General features: G+C 42.6%; 1 protein-coding gene across 1 annotated transcript; it reads left to right on the plus strand.

Annotated features, from left to right (window-relative positions):
- The first annotated feature begins 638 nt into the window (after positions 1-638).
- Positions 639-12,026, plus strand: LOC121534226 (NACHT, LRR and PYD domains-containing protein 3-like). The gene is given in 9 exon segments (XM_045206361.1): positions 639-1,309; positions 1,641-1,941; positions 2,159-2,191; positions 7,360-8,735; positions 8,737-9,101; positions 9,274-9,441; positions 9,873-10,046; positions 10,259-10,305; positions 11,237-12,026. Coding segments are annotated over 8 exon segments (2,991 nt in total). The 5' UTR covers positions 639-1,309; positions 1,641-1,649; the 3' UTR covers positions 11,773-12,026.
- The last annotated feature ends 2,363 nt before the right edge of the window (positions 12,027-14,389 follow it).

Here is a 14,389-nt window from a genome sequence, read left to right on the forward strand (position 1 = left end):
TATTATACCAAATATGTGATTTTATTATTATTCATAATTAAGCAATATGCGGGAAGGAATCATAATTTTGGTCAACGTTTCCTGTGGGACCCTAATTAGTAGGGAACATTTAAAATGGTATGAAATCACCCAACCCTACTACATCTGTTCAGATGAGCCACAACAATTAATCCAAGCTGAAAGCTATAGTAAAGAGCAGACACTCTGAGCTATCTAACCACATAGACTGTAGAACGATTTGTTGACATGGTGAGGGATTTTTTTGTTGTTAAATAGCATACAGCTCTACAACTATAAAACTGTACAACTGTAAAACTATGCAAACCACCATACAACTTTACAACCATACAACTAAACAACTATAAAACTATACAAACAACTGTACAACTATACAGAAGTATACTATAATACAAATCTTCACTATGCTTTAGCTGTAACAGAAGTGTTGGACACTTGCACACTCCCCGTCATTGATTTAAAACCATATAGGATTGTTGTAGGCATTGGCTGGAGAGAGTTTCCACCATTGGTAGTTTCCAAATGTTAAAATACTGAACTTTTCCTTTAAGAAACTCTTCCCTCCACTGCAGCATCCTGGTATTGTGTAAGTTCCTCCGAAATGGGAAGGAAGTAAACAGAGTAAAAAACGATTTGTTGCACAGGATCTATTATGAGACCACAGAATATAATATCATCTTCAATACGGAGATGAGTACATAAAGTAAATATTTCAGAAAGGAATCCACACGACAGGGCAGAGTGAGTGGATGGAGAAAGGGTTATATAGTGTAAGTGAGAGTAGTAACGCCTGGACTGAGTAAGAGAACATTGACTTAATGTTATTTGTGTCAGTCTAACGTCTTCAAAGAGGAAGTGGATCAGTACAGACTCTGTTAAAAGGAGGTAGTGCTTCTCACATTGTTTTTCTTTAAATTGACTTTTTATCTAACAAGTTTATTAGCTCTATATGAAGTGTTTGTGTAGTTAATTAACTTGTACTTGGCAGAGAGGAAGGGTTTATGGATGGACATGATGAGGAAATGGGTTGTGAACTGTGAGTATATTTGGGTATGTGTACACTTGAATTCTGTTTGATGTACAAACATATTCCACCAACATTCTTCTCTCTGTTAGAACATGTTTAGGCTTACAGTGGTGATACAATGTTGGGGACCAACTGGTTCCTACAGGGAGGAGGTGGATCAGTGAAGCACTTTGTACCTCGACTCTCCCTTCAGTTCACCAGACAGCAGGATGGAGAGCAGAGCTCAACACAGAGGGGAGAAATCGATTACTACTGATCACTACTGTAAGTTGCTGGGTCGTGTGTGTAATATGATAGTGATATATTCAAAGTGTTGTTTTTCACTTAGCCAGGAATGCCGGTTATAGACACTTTATAGCTTGAGTCGCAACAAAATACCAATCCTGGTCCTGGAAAGCTAGGTGTGCAGGCTTTAGTTCCAGCCCAGTACTAATACACCTGACCAGCTACAACAGTGAGACTGTAATGTTTTTCCCCAGTAGAGAGCTTGGCTTGGATGCATTCGACTTTTAAGAATGCTACGTGACTACCATGGCAGATGAGTCATGTGTATCTAAAGTCTATTACAGATCATTTCCTCATGTCTTATCCTCAGTGATCCAAAATGGCTCCTGTTCCTGAGCTACTGCTGGCCACTCTGGAGGACCTGCTCGAAGCAGATCTGAGGATGTTTAAATGGCGCCTGACCAAGGACGTGCTGGAAGGCTTTCCTCACATCCCAGTGAGCCAACTGGAGAATGCTGACAGACTGGACACTATAAAGAAGATGGTGGAGACCTACGGTCCTGAGGGAGCTGTGAAGATCTCACTGAAAATCCTGAGGAAGATGAAGCAGAACCAACTGGCTGAAACGTTAAAGAACGAGTACAATGAGGGTGAGACAACAGAACCAGCAGGTTAGACAATTATACAACGTTTAAGATTATTGTTATTTTTGCATAACAAGGAGTGATACATGGCAAGCTGCAGAAAATCCCAGACAAAGTTGATGTACTAAAATAGCTTTCTGTTTCTATCTCCCTCTCTTTCTCTCTCTTTCTCTCACTCTCTCGCTCTCTCTTTCGCTTTCTCTCTCTCGCTGTCTGTCTGTCTCTCTCGTTCTCTCCCTCTCAGCCCAGAGTGCTCCAGTGGTTTTAGAAGTCAGAGGTAAGCCGTATGAATCAACGCAACAGCACCCAGCGGGCAGAATTTGAATCGTGCATATGCCGCGTTCACATAGTATCGGAGTTATCGGAAATTCCTAGTTCCCGACTGGGAAGTTTCACTTGAACGACCCTCCCAGTCGGTATTACAAGTGGGAAACTCAGAGAAAAGGTCGTTGCTTGAGTTGCCGGGTTGTGACGTTTCACCACTGACCTTTGACCTTTTCAGACAAAAGATGACAACAAATCTGTTTTTGACAATTACAACCTTATCAAATGGAGAATGTTTGACCATATTGTCAATGTTAAACCTCTTAAGGATCCTACCCTTTTTTTCAATGTTTTGCCTAAAATGACATACCCAAATCTAACTGCCTGTAGCTGAGGACCTGAAGCAAGGATTTGCATATTCTTGGTACCATTTGAAAGGAAACATTTTGAAGTTTGTGGAAATGAGAAATTAATGTAGGAGAATATAACACGTTAGATATTTTGTTTTGCATCATCTTTGAAATGCAAGAGAAATGCCAGACAGTGATGTAGGAATCTAGGTGTCATTTAGATTTTGTCCAGAAGATGGCAGCATTGTGTGTGCAAAGTTTCAGACTGATCCAGTGAAGAATTACATTACTACACAATACTTTGTATCAAGTCTGCCAGGAATTTTCCCAAATTTCCCGAATTGGTGACAGCAGGGGGTCAAACTGTAGAACCCAGTTCCTACATTTGAATATAAAAATTGATTTTATCAAACAAAACTATGCTACATTTTCTCTCTGGGATCCTCAGGATGACAAATCAGAGCAAGATTACTGAATGTAAGTACATTATTTACCTTCAGAGGTGAATGTATCAAACCAGTTGCCATGACAAAAGTGTTTTGTTGTTGTGCACTATCCTCAAACAATAGCATGTTTTTTTGTTGTTGTTGCTGTAATAGCGACTGTAAATTAGACACTGCAGTTAGATGAACAAGAATTTAAGCTTTCTGCCCATATAAGACATGTCTATGTCCTGGAAAGTTGGCGTTGTTTACAAATCGCATATTGAGTAGCAACCGTCCCGATATAGGGACACCGATCCCGTTAGAGGTTAAGCAAGCTTACTAACTTTATTATTAGCAATGTTAGCTAGCTTATCAAGCTAGCTAAAATCGTATTGGTTGAAGAATTGTTCCGACCAAAAAGTACATGAATGAAACAGTCGTATTTCCGACGTCACAACTAGGAAAAGGAAGTTCCGACGAGCACGTGAACGCGGTAATAGCAGTAGGATAATGTTTTGAGTTGGAGGTGCTGACCGAGGGGTGGGGGGAGCTTTAATAAATGCAATTCATGCAATTCTACATCGTTTTACATGACTATACATGAAATCACAGGCTACACTCTGACACTGACAAACTGAGATCAATAACAATGGCCTTTTCTTGATTGCAACCAATAGCCACATTTAAAAAAAGAAGCTATTGCTCCTTGGTGGCTAGATTATGCTCTCTCGTGTAGCCTAGTATTTTGTTGATTTATTTCTGTACAGGCATAATTATATACATTTGCCAAATGTATTTAAATGTATTAGCTGCAGCACCTCCAGCACCCCTAATTCCCATGGCTATGGACAGGTGACTTCATTATGGTGTCATATTCTGGTAGTAAAATGGTTCTGGTTGAGAAGGCCAGAGAAGATACAGTGCTTTCGGAAAGTATTCAGACCCCTTGACCTTGTCCACATTTTGTTACGCTACAGCCTTATTCTAAATAGGATTAAATAGTTTTTTCCCCTCATCGATTTACACACAACACCCCGTAATGATAAAGCAAAAACAGGTTTTTAGAACTGTTTGCAAATGTATTAAAAATAAAAAGCTGATATCACATTTACATACACTACCAGTCAAAAGTTTGGACACACCTACTCATTCAAGGGTTTTTCTTTATTTTTATTATTTTGTACATTGTAGAATAATAGTGAAGACATCATAATTATGATTATATTATATTTTATATTTGAGATTCTTTAAATAGCCACCCTTTGCCTTTATGACAGCTTTGCACACTCTTGGCATTCTCTCAACCAGCTTCATGAGGTAGTCACCTGGAATGTATTTCAATTAACAGGTGTGCCTTCTTAAAAGTTAATTTGTTGAATTGCTTTCCTTCCTAATGCGTTTGAGCCAATCAGTTGTGTTGTGACAAGGTAGGGGGGGTATACAGAAGATAGCCCTATTTGGTAAAAGACCAAGTCCATATTATGGCAAGAACAGCTCAAATAAGCAAAGAGAAATGACAGTCCATCATTACTTTTAAGACATGAAGGTCAGTCAATCCGGAAAATGTCAAGAACTTTGAAAGTTTCTTCAAGTGCAGTCGCAAAAACCATCAAGCGCTATGATGAAACTGGCTCTCATGAGGACCGCCACAGGAATGGAAGACACAGAGTTAACTCTGCTGCAGAGGATGTTCATTAGAGTTACCAGCCTCAGAAATTGCAGCCCAAATAAATGCTTCACAGAGTTCAAGTCACAGACACATCTCAACATCAACTGTTCAGAGGGGACTGTGTGAATCAGGACTTCATGGTCAAATTGCTGCAAAGAAACCACTAATAAAGGACACCAATAATAAGAAGAGACCTGCTTTGGCCAAGAAACACGAGCAATGGACATTAGACCGGTGGAAATTTGTCCTTTGGTCTGGAGTCTAAATTTGAGATTTTTGGTTCCAACTGCCGTGTCTTTGTGAGACGCAGTGTGGGTGAACAGATGATCTCCGCATGTGTAGTTCCCAACCGTAAAAGCGTGGAGGAGGTGGTGTTATGGTGTGGGGGTGCTTTGCTGGTGACACTGTCTGTGATTTATTTAGATTTCAAGGCACAGTTAACCAGCATGGCTACCACAGCAATCTGCAGTGATACGCCATCCCATCTGGTTTGGGCTTAGTGGGACTATCATTTGTTTTTCAACAGGACAATGACCCAACAAACCTCCAGGCTGTGTAAGGGCTATTTTACCAAGAAGAGAGTGATGGAGTGCTTTATCAGATGACCTGGCCTCCACAATCCCCTGACCTCAACCCAATTGAGATGGTTTGGGATGAGTCGGCTGGCAGAGTGAAGGAAAAGCAGCCAACAAGTGCTCACATATTTTTATTTTTTGTATTAGAGACGCTCTTATCCAGAGCATTACAGGAGCAATTAGGGTTAATGTTGCTCAAGGGCACATGAAGATATAGTGGGGGATTAGAACCAGCGACCTTTCGGTTACTGGCACAACGCTCTTAACCACTAAGCTACCTGCCGCATATGTAGGAACTCCTTCAAGACTGTTGGAAGCATTCCAGGTGAAGCTGGTTGAGAGAATGCCAAGAGTGTGCAAAGCTGTCATAAAGGCAAAGGGTGGCTATTTGAAGAATCTCAAATATAAAATATATTTTGATTTGTTTAACACTTTTTTGGTTACTACATGATTCCATATGTGTTATTTCATAGTTTTGATGTCTACACTATTATTCTACAATGTAGAAAATAGTACAAATAAAGAAAAACCCTTGAATGAGTAGGTGTGTCCAAACTTTTGACTGGTACTGTAAGTATTCAGACCCTTTACTCAGTACTTTTGTTCAAGCACCTTTGGCAGCGATTACTGCCTCGACTCTTCTTGGGTATGACGCTACAAGCTTGGCACACCTGTATTTGGGGAGTTTCTCCCATTCTTCTCTGCAGATCCTCTCAAGCTCTGTGAGGTTGGATGGGGAGCCTCGCTGCACAGATATTTTCAGGTCTCTCCAGAGATGTTAGATCGGGTTCTAGTCCAGGTTCTGGCTGGGCCCCTCAAGGACATTCAGAGACTTGTCCCGAAGCCACTCCTGCATTGTCTTGGCTGTGTGCTTAGGGTCGTTGTCCTGTTGGAAGGTGAACCTTCGCCCCCAGTCTAGGGTCCTGAGCGCTCTGGAGCAGGTTTTCATCAAGGATCTCTCTGTACTTTGCTCCGTTCATCTTTCCCTATATCCTGACTAGTCTCCCAGTCGCTGCTGCTGAAAAACATCCCCACAGCATGATGCTGCAACCACCATGCTTCACCGTAGGGATGGTGCCAGGTTTCCTCCAGACGTGACGCTTGGCATTCAGGCCATAGAGTTCAATCTTGGTTTCATCAGACCCAGAAAATCTTGTTTCTCATGGTCTGAGAGTCCTTTTGGTGCCTTTTGGCAAACTCCAAGCGGGCTGTCATATGCCTTTTACTGAGGAGTGGCTTCCGCCTGGCCACTTTACCATAAAGGCCTGATTGGTGGAATGCTGCAGATATGGTTGTCCTTCTGGAAGGTCCTCCCATCTCCACAGAGGAACTCTGGAGCTCCGTCAGAGTGACCATCGGGTTCTTGGTCACCGCCCTGAACAAGGCCCTTTTCCCCCGATTGCTCAGTTTGGCCGGGCATCCAGCTCTAGGAAGAGTCTTGGTGGTTCCAAACTTCTTCCATTTAAGAATGATGGAGGCCACTGTGTTCTTGGGGACCTTCAAAGCTGCAGAAATGTTTCAGTACCCTTCCCCAGATCTGTGCCTCGACACAATCCTGTCTCGGAGCTCTACGGACAATTCCTTTGTCCTCATGGCTTGGTTTTTGCTCTGACATGCACTGTCAACTGTGGGACCTTATATAGACAGATGTGTGCCTTGCTCAATTTTGAGTCTCATAGCAAAGGGCCTGAATACTTATGTAAGTAAGGTTGTTATGTGTTTTATTTTTTATAAATTTGCAAAGATTTCTAAAAACCTGTTTTCACTTTGTCATTATGGGGTATTGTGTGTAGATTGATGAGGAACATTTTTTATTTAATCAATTTTATAATAAGGCTGTAACGTAACAAAATGTGGAAAAAGGGAAGGGGTCTGAATACTTTCGAATGCACTGTATACCAGATATAACCAGGTAACAACCAGATAACAACCAGGTAAAGACGTTTTCTTTCATGACGACATCGAGACATCGTGTGAAATACGTCATATTTTGGTTGTTATCTGGTGAGTTAACCAGATCATTTATCGTTGCTAAAAAGACGTTTGACAAAAGAACCTGACCAAAACACGTCATAATGACGTCAGTACACACACAAACACATACAGTTATCATGGCAGTAATATAAAGAGTAAACTCACTGGATCCTTGTTTTTTCTTGCAGTCCAAGACAAACTGAAATCCTACCTTAAGAAGAAGTACGGCTGTATATATGAGGGGACGTCAAGAGAAGGTGATTTCATCTACCTAGACCAGATCTACACTGAGCTCCATGTGATCGAGGGGGCCTGGGGTGGGGTCAGAGATGAGCACGAGGTCATACATCTGGAATCCAGAACACCAGCCACAGGAGAGACCACTATTGAAGCCAACAACATTTTCAAACCCCGACCTGATCAAAAGAAGCCAATCAGAACAGGGCTTACACTGGGCATCGCTGGCGTGGGAAAGACTGTCTCTGTTCAGAAGTTTATTCACGACTGGGCAGAAGGAAAGGAGAACCAAGACATTGATTTCATCTTTCCACTTCCTTTTCGCCAAATTAATTCTAATATAGGGGAAAAGGACTGCAGTCTGATTGAACTGCTTCATCAATTCTTCACTTTCATGGAACCAGTAAAGACACTGGGGGAAGGTTCTAAAGTTCTATTCATCTTTGATGGTCTGGATGAGAGTCGATTTCCTCTGAACTTCAACAATAAGGTTCTGACAGACGACACAAAGCCAGCCTCGCTGGACAAACTTATCACAAACCTCATCACAGGAGAGCTCCTCCCCTCTGCTCTCATCTGGATAACCTCCCGACCTGCTGCAGCCAATCAGATCCCTCGTCAACACATCCACCAGTGGACAGAGGTACAAGGCTTCAATGACCCACAGAAAGAGGAGTACTTCAGGAAGAAAATTAGTGATGAGAACCTGGCCAGCAGAATCATCAACCATGTCAAGGCATCAAGGAGCCTCCACATCATGTGCCACATACCAGTGTTCTGTTGGATTTTAGCCACTGTTCTAGAGAAACTGTTGGGTGAAACAGGGAGTGGAGAGTTGCCCAAAACCCTGACTGAGACGTACTTACACTTCCTGATCTTTCAGACAGACAGGATGAGAGCAAAAGCGAATTTCGTAGGAAGTGACAACATAGTCCTCAAACTTGGAGAGCTGGCATTCCGTCAGCTGGAGAAGGGATATCTGATCTTCTATGCGAAAGACCTGATAGAGTGTGGCATTGGTGTCAGAAAAGCATCCGTGTACTCAGGTTTGTGCACCGAGATCTTTAAGGTGGAGGGGAGGACAAGTCAGAAGACAGTGTTCAGCTTTGTGCATCTGAGCATCCAGGAATGTCTTGCTGCTGTTTATGTGTTTCTCACATTCATAAACCGCAGTAAAAACCCACTGGTCCAACAGAACTCATTTTTGTGGATATTGCGGAAACACCAACCTATGATGAACTTACACAAGAGTGCAGTGGACAAGGCCCTAAAGAGTAAGAATGGACACCTGGACCTGTTCCTCCGTTTCCTTCTGGGCCTCTCAACTGGAGTCCAATCAGACTCTCCTACAAGGCCTACTGACACAGACAGGAAGCAGCTCACAGACCAATGAGGAAATAGTCGAGTACATCAAGATGAAGATCAGGAAGAATCCCTCTCCGGAGAGATGCATCAATCTGTTTCACTGTTTGAGTGAGCTGAATGACCATTCTCTAGTGAAGGAGATCCAAAGCTACCTGAGCTCAGGAAGTCTCTCAGGAGCCAAACTGTCACCTGCACTGTTTTCAGCTCTGGTGTTTGTGTTGCTGTCTTCAGAAGAGGAGCTGGATGTGTTTGACCTGAAGAAATACTTTAGATCAGAGGAGTGTCTTCTGAGGATGCTGCCAGTAGTCAAAGCCTCCAGAACAGCTCTGTGAGTACATTGAAGAGACAGAACATGTAAATGTTAGGACATTTTAAATACTGATCATCAGGAAGAAATATTTCAATTAATATTTTTTTTTTGTATACTGCTATTCTACTTCTCAAATAACATGCTGGATAACCTCAAATTGTCTATTTTAAACATCTCATTTAAAATGTAGGCTGAATCAATGTAACCTCTCAAAACGATGCTGCAAAGCGCTGGGCACAGCCCTCATCTCCTCACACTTGAAAGAGCTGGACCTGAGTGGCAATGACCTGCAGGATTTAGGAGTGAAGCTGCTCTCTGCTGGACTGCAGAGTCCACAATGTAAACTGGAGACACTGAAGTGAATATTCTTGTACTTGTTCAACAAGTAATAATTGTTCATTAGATCCACATGTGTTTAGAGGCCAATTTCAGTTTAGTTAACTTTCAGTTTCAATACTGCAAAACAAAACAAAAGTAATGTAAAACAAACATTTTAAATCTACATAATTTTTGTATCCAATAATTAATTTAGCTATTATTTTTTAGCAATATTGTAGCCATGCTGATAGGAATATAACTATTTAGCAATACTTTTGTTTTCCTCATTGTTTGTGAGCAACATGGTTTAGAAGTGTCTGAAATAGTTTAGTACTATGTACAGTACCATATCATAATCCAAAAGTCAATGTGAACATCACCTTTTAGACACTAGTTTAATCCATATCAAGTTTGAGAGAAGAAGCAAAATGCATCTGTCATTTTTGATATTCATGTGAAATCATGATGCAGGCTGTCAGGCTGTCAGGTGACAGAGGAAGGATGTGCTGCTCTGGCTTCAGCTCTGAGGTCAAACCCCTCCCACCTGAGAGAGCTGGACCTGAGCTACAATGACCCAGGAGAGTCAGGAGTGAAGCTGCTCTATGCTGGGCTGGAGGATCCACACTGTAAACTGGAGAAACTCAAGTATGTAGAGGTTTCGGATCAATCAGTAATCAGTGTAACATATATATACTGTAGTTCTTGTGTTTGTTTTGGTAACCAAATACTATTTGATCTGGTATAACAGACTAATCACTGATTCCCCAGTATTTATTCTTCCTCTTAGTGTGTCTACAGTAAAGTGTGTGTGTGTGAGAGAGACTAAATGACTGTCTGCTCCTCTGCTTTTCCTACAGTGTGGCCCATGGTAGAGGGTGCAGGTTGAAATCAGGGCCCCAAAAATGTGAGTTATTTTATGGACATAGACTGTGTGTGTGTGTCGGACCTGGGTTGGAATGGACATGGACATACAGTGGCTTGCGAAAGTATTCACCCCCCTTGGCATTCTTCCTATTTTGTTGCCTTACAACCTGGAGCCACCTTTTGCAGCAATTACAGCTGCAGGTCTCTTGGGGTATGTCTCTATAAGCTTGGCACATCTAGCCACTGAGATTTTTGCCCATTCTTCAAGGCAAAACTGCTCCAGCTCCTTCAAGTTGGATGGGTTCCGCTGGTGTACAGCAATCTTTAAGTCAAACCACAGATTCTCAATTGGATTGAGGTCTGGGCTTTGACTAGGCCATTCCAAGACATTTAAATGTTTCCCCTTAAACCACTAAAGTGTTGCTTTAGCAGTATGCTTAGGGTCATTGTCCTGCTGGAAGGTGAACCTCCATCCCAGTCTCAAATCTCTGGAAGACTGAAACAGGTTTCCCTCAAGAATTTCCCTGTATTTAGCGCCATCCATCATTCCTTCAATTCTGACCAGTTTCCCAGTCCCTGCCGATGAAAAACATCCCCACAGCATGATGCTGCCACCACCATGCTTCACTGTGGGGATGGTGTTCTCGGGGTGATGAGAGGTGTTGGGTTTGCGCCAGACATAGCGTTTTCCTTGATGGCCAAAAAGCTCAATTTTAGTCTCATCTGACCAGAGTACCTTCTTCCATATGTTTGGGGAGTCTCCCACATGGGTTTTGGCAAACACCAAATGATACAAACCCCCAAAAAATCAATTTTAATTCCAGGTTGTAAGGCAACAAAATAGGAAAAATGCCAAGGGGGGTGAATACTTTCGCAAGCCACTGTAAATACTTTGTATTTGAGTATTTTCAAATACATGCTTTCCCAGTGTTTTTTCCCCCAAATATATTCCAATCTGGTCTCCCCATTAGATGCCTGTGATCTCACGCTGGACCCAAACACAGCACACACAAGCCTCTCTCTGTCTGAGGAGAACAGGAAGGTGGCATGGACCTGGATGGCACAACCGTATCCTAATCACCCAGAGAGATTTGAGGACTATGAACAGGTGCTGTGTAGAGAGGGTCTGACTGGGTGCTGTTACTGGGAGGTAAAGTTCAGTGGGAGGGCTTGTATAGCAGTGACATATAAAGGAATCAGCAGGAGAGGAAAGGGTCCTGACAGTCGGCTTGGAGCCAATGACAAGTCCTGGAATCTGAACAGCTTTTATGACAATTACTCTGCCAGGCACAATTATAAGAGAACTGACATACCTGTCCCCTCATCACGCTCCAACAGAGTAGGAGTGTATCTGGACTGGCCGGCCGGCACTCTGTCCTTCTACAGCGTCTCATCTGACACACTGACCCACTTGTACACATTCCACTCTACATTCACTGAGCCCCTCTACCCAGGGTTTTATGTAAGGGGTGACACAGGGACTGTGACCCTGTGTCAGGTAGAATAGCCTCCTGTGTCCTGGAGGAACACCCGAGTCTTCAAGGAAGTCATACTCCTGTTCAATCACAACTGGGTGACTTGATGGGATGTGTTTCACTCTAATCATGACATGAATGAGTAAGTAACCATATATGTACATCTCTAAAGTTGACTGACCTTGTAACTAGAATCTCCACACTGCTGTAAAAACCTCTAATTTATAATCATTAATCTAGTTATTGCTTTTCCTTATTGTTTGTAATAAAATGTCTCTTGAATGTTCGTTTTTTTACTTTCTACTTTTAGATACAATAAGCATAAGTGCTGTTGACGTCTTTCAATATTTTACTAAAGTAGGATACGTAGTACATACCACAGGAGGCTGGTGGCACATTAATTGGGGAGAACAGGCTCGTGGTAATGACTGGAGCGGAATCAGTGGAATGGTATCAAATAACTTAAACACATTGTTTCCATGTGTTTGATGCCATTCCATTTACTCCGTTCCAGCCATTATTATCAGCCGTCCTCCCCTCAGCAGCCTCCACTGGTACATACACTTATTTTATATTATTGAGAGACTGAGGCACAAGGCAGTGAGCAGCAATAGGTTTGTGAATGGACCGTAAGGTGCTAGCATTACAGTACATGAATGGGCAAGGGTAAACATCACTTCATAGGCTAATTAAGTAGTATGCAAGTCCTGATAATTTCTGCATCTAGAAGAAGAGGAAAGAAGTACACTGCAGACCTGGTTTGACTTGTTGTGTGGTGTGCGTGTGTGTAGTGTTTAGAGATCAATGCTGTGTCTTCACTGAGATTACTTTGATAGAGTTGGAATGGGAATTCTGGGAGATTAATCAAAGTGAAGGGGCGCAGACTCCCGGCTCGTGCCAGTCGATATGGTCGCGTGGTTAATTCGCCTAAGGAATGCTGTCGTCAAGCTAATGATAAACGGTGTTTGCCCTGGTTTTAGCCACGAGCATGCTCCTGCTCGCAAAGAAAAATAGTTTCGACCCGTGGTCTCTAATTCACAGTGGGGGGTGAGAGGTGGCACATAAATCATACCTCTGCCTCAGTCCCACTCTGACAGAACAGGGGAGCCTCAGCAGATTGGGTTGTGAAGATATTATTGTGTGTGTGTGTGTGTGTGTGTGTGTGTGTGTGTGTGTGTGTGTGTGCCGAGGAGAGAGTTCTTCATGTGTAAACTGTGAAACATGACACTAGGTTGTAATTAAATTACTTCAAACAAGACAATGTTAGTGTTTCGTATTTGTAATGTGTGTTATCAAGTGACACCATTTATTAATCAGGATTTCTGCGCTTAGTTAAAAATATATATAAATAGATAACAAATACCTTCCCAACTATTAGACTGAAAGAGATATACTGTATAAGGAGAAGTAAATTAATATATTGGGCCTATATTATGGATGCCTGGTTGCTTGTTGGCATTTACCGTGTGGCACATCTATGATAGGCTACCTCACTCAGTCATTAGGAAATTGGCTTCCATCCAATCCAGTCATTGTTCCATATGGACTACCAAGGCATTCCAGCAGACATTCATCCTGAAAGACACCACAGACAACGATGGCCTCCAGTCACTATGGCAGCAGATTGAGTGACACTGATTAATTGGAGGCTATGGCCCACAAAATGAAAGACACAAGTAATGGGGATATGCACACACAATATGGCTGTGTGCCAACTCTTCTTGCTTCATCATCTCCACCACGTACGTTTCCAGGCTGGTCTGGCTGGCGAGGGAGGGAGGAGGGAGAGGGCTTACTAGCGAGCCAAGGCTTTATTCCCGTCGTCGTCTCCTCTGCGCTTTACGCTGATTCCCTAATATCCTTAGCGCCTTGTGCCGTGGATAAGCCCATCCCGCTGAAACATGGCTGTCATGCTTATAAGCGATTCATCGCTTTAAGAATCCATTATGGTCCATCCACAAACATGGACTCAGAGGGCCAGTCTGCACAAGCTCATTTTCCCTGGTATTTACCCCACTGATATGTAACAGAGAACCTCCTATACATCACAATGGACTACAGGGGCTGTTGCAACACATTGGTGTATGGCCGGTAAATTATCAATGGGTTCCCTTGGAGTATACCTTGTAGTAACTATATTATTACCTAGAATCTATATGTATCTACAGTATGTATATTAGTAAAGATTCCACCAAGTTAGACATAGACCGTTAGAGAGGTAGTCATACAGTGTTGTGGGAATAAGAAACGTGTCCAAGGACATCCTCCCCCAGCCTGTACTGATGTCCTCTAAGATAAGCTGGGTGATGCCCCTCTCCTCTCCTCTCCTCTCTAACCAAAGCCTAACACGCTGCAGCAGCAGACAGCGTCAATACATCAAAGACATGATCTCCCCCTCTACATGTGTACTTAAATACCTACCTACCTGCCTGCCTGCCTGCCTGCCTGCCTGCCTGCCTGCCTACCTGCCTGCCTGCCTGCCTACTGTATTTATTAATAGTGTTTCCTATTCCTCTCCTTGGCTCTCTCGTTCCTCGTTCAACTTCCATGTTCATAGATCTGAATATTTATTCAAGACCCTGCGATTCTGTGTCAAGAGTTCCCCCAATTCATCCTTCATAGAGAATGCTTTGCATAGTGTAAACAGCT

Source organism: Coregonus clupeaformis, chromosome 22 (genome assembly GCF_020615455.1).
Source record: "Coregonus clupeaformis isolate EN_2021a chromosome 22, ASM2061545v1, whole genome shotgun sequence".
In the NCBI taxonomy this organism is placed as follows: Eukaryota; Metazoa; Chordata; class Actinopteri; order Salmoniformes; family Salmonidae; genus Coregonus; species Coregonus clupeaformis.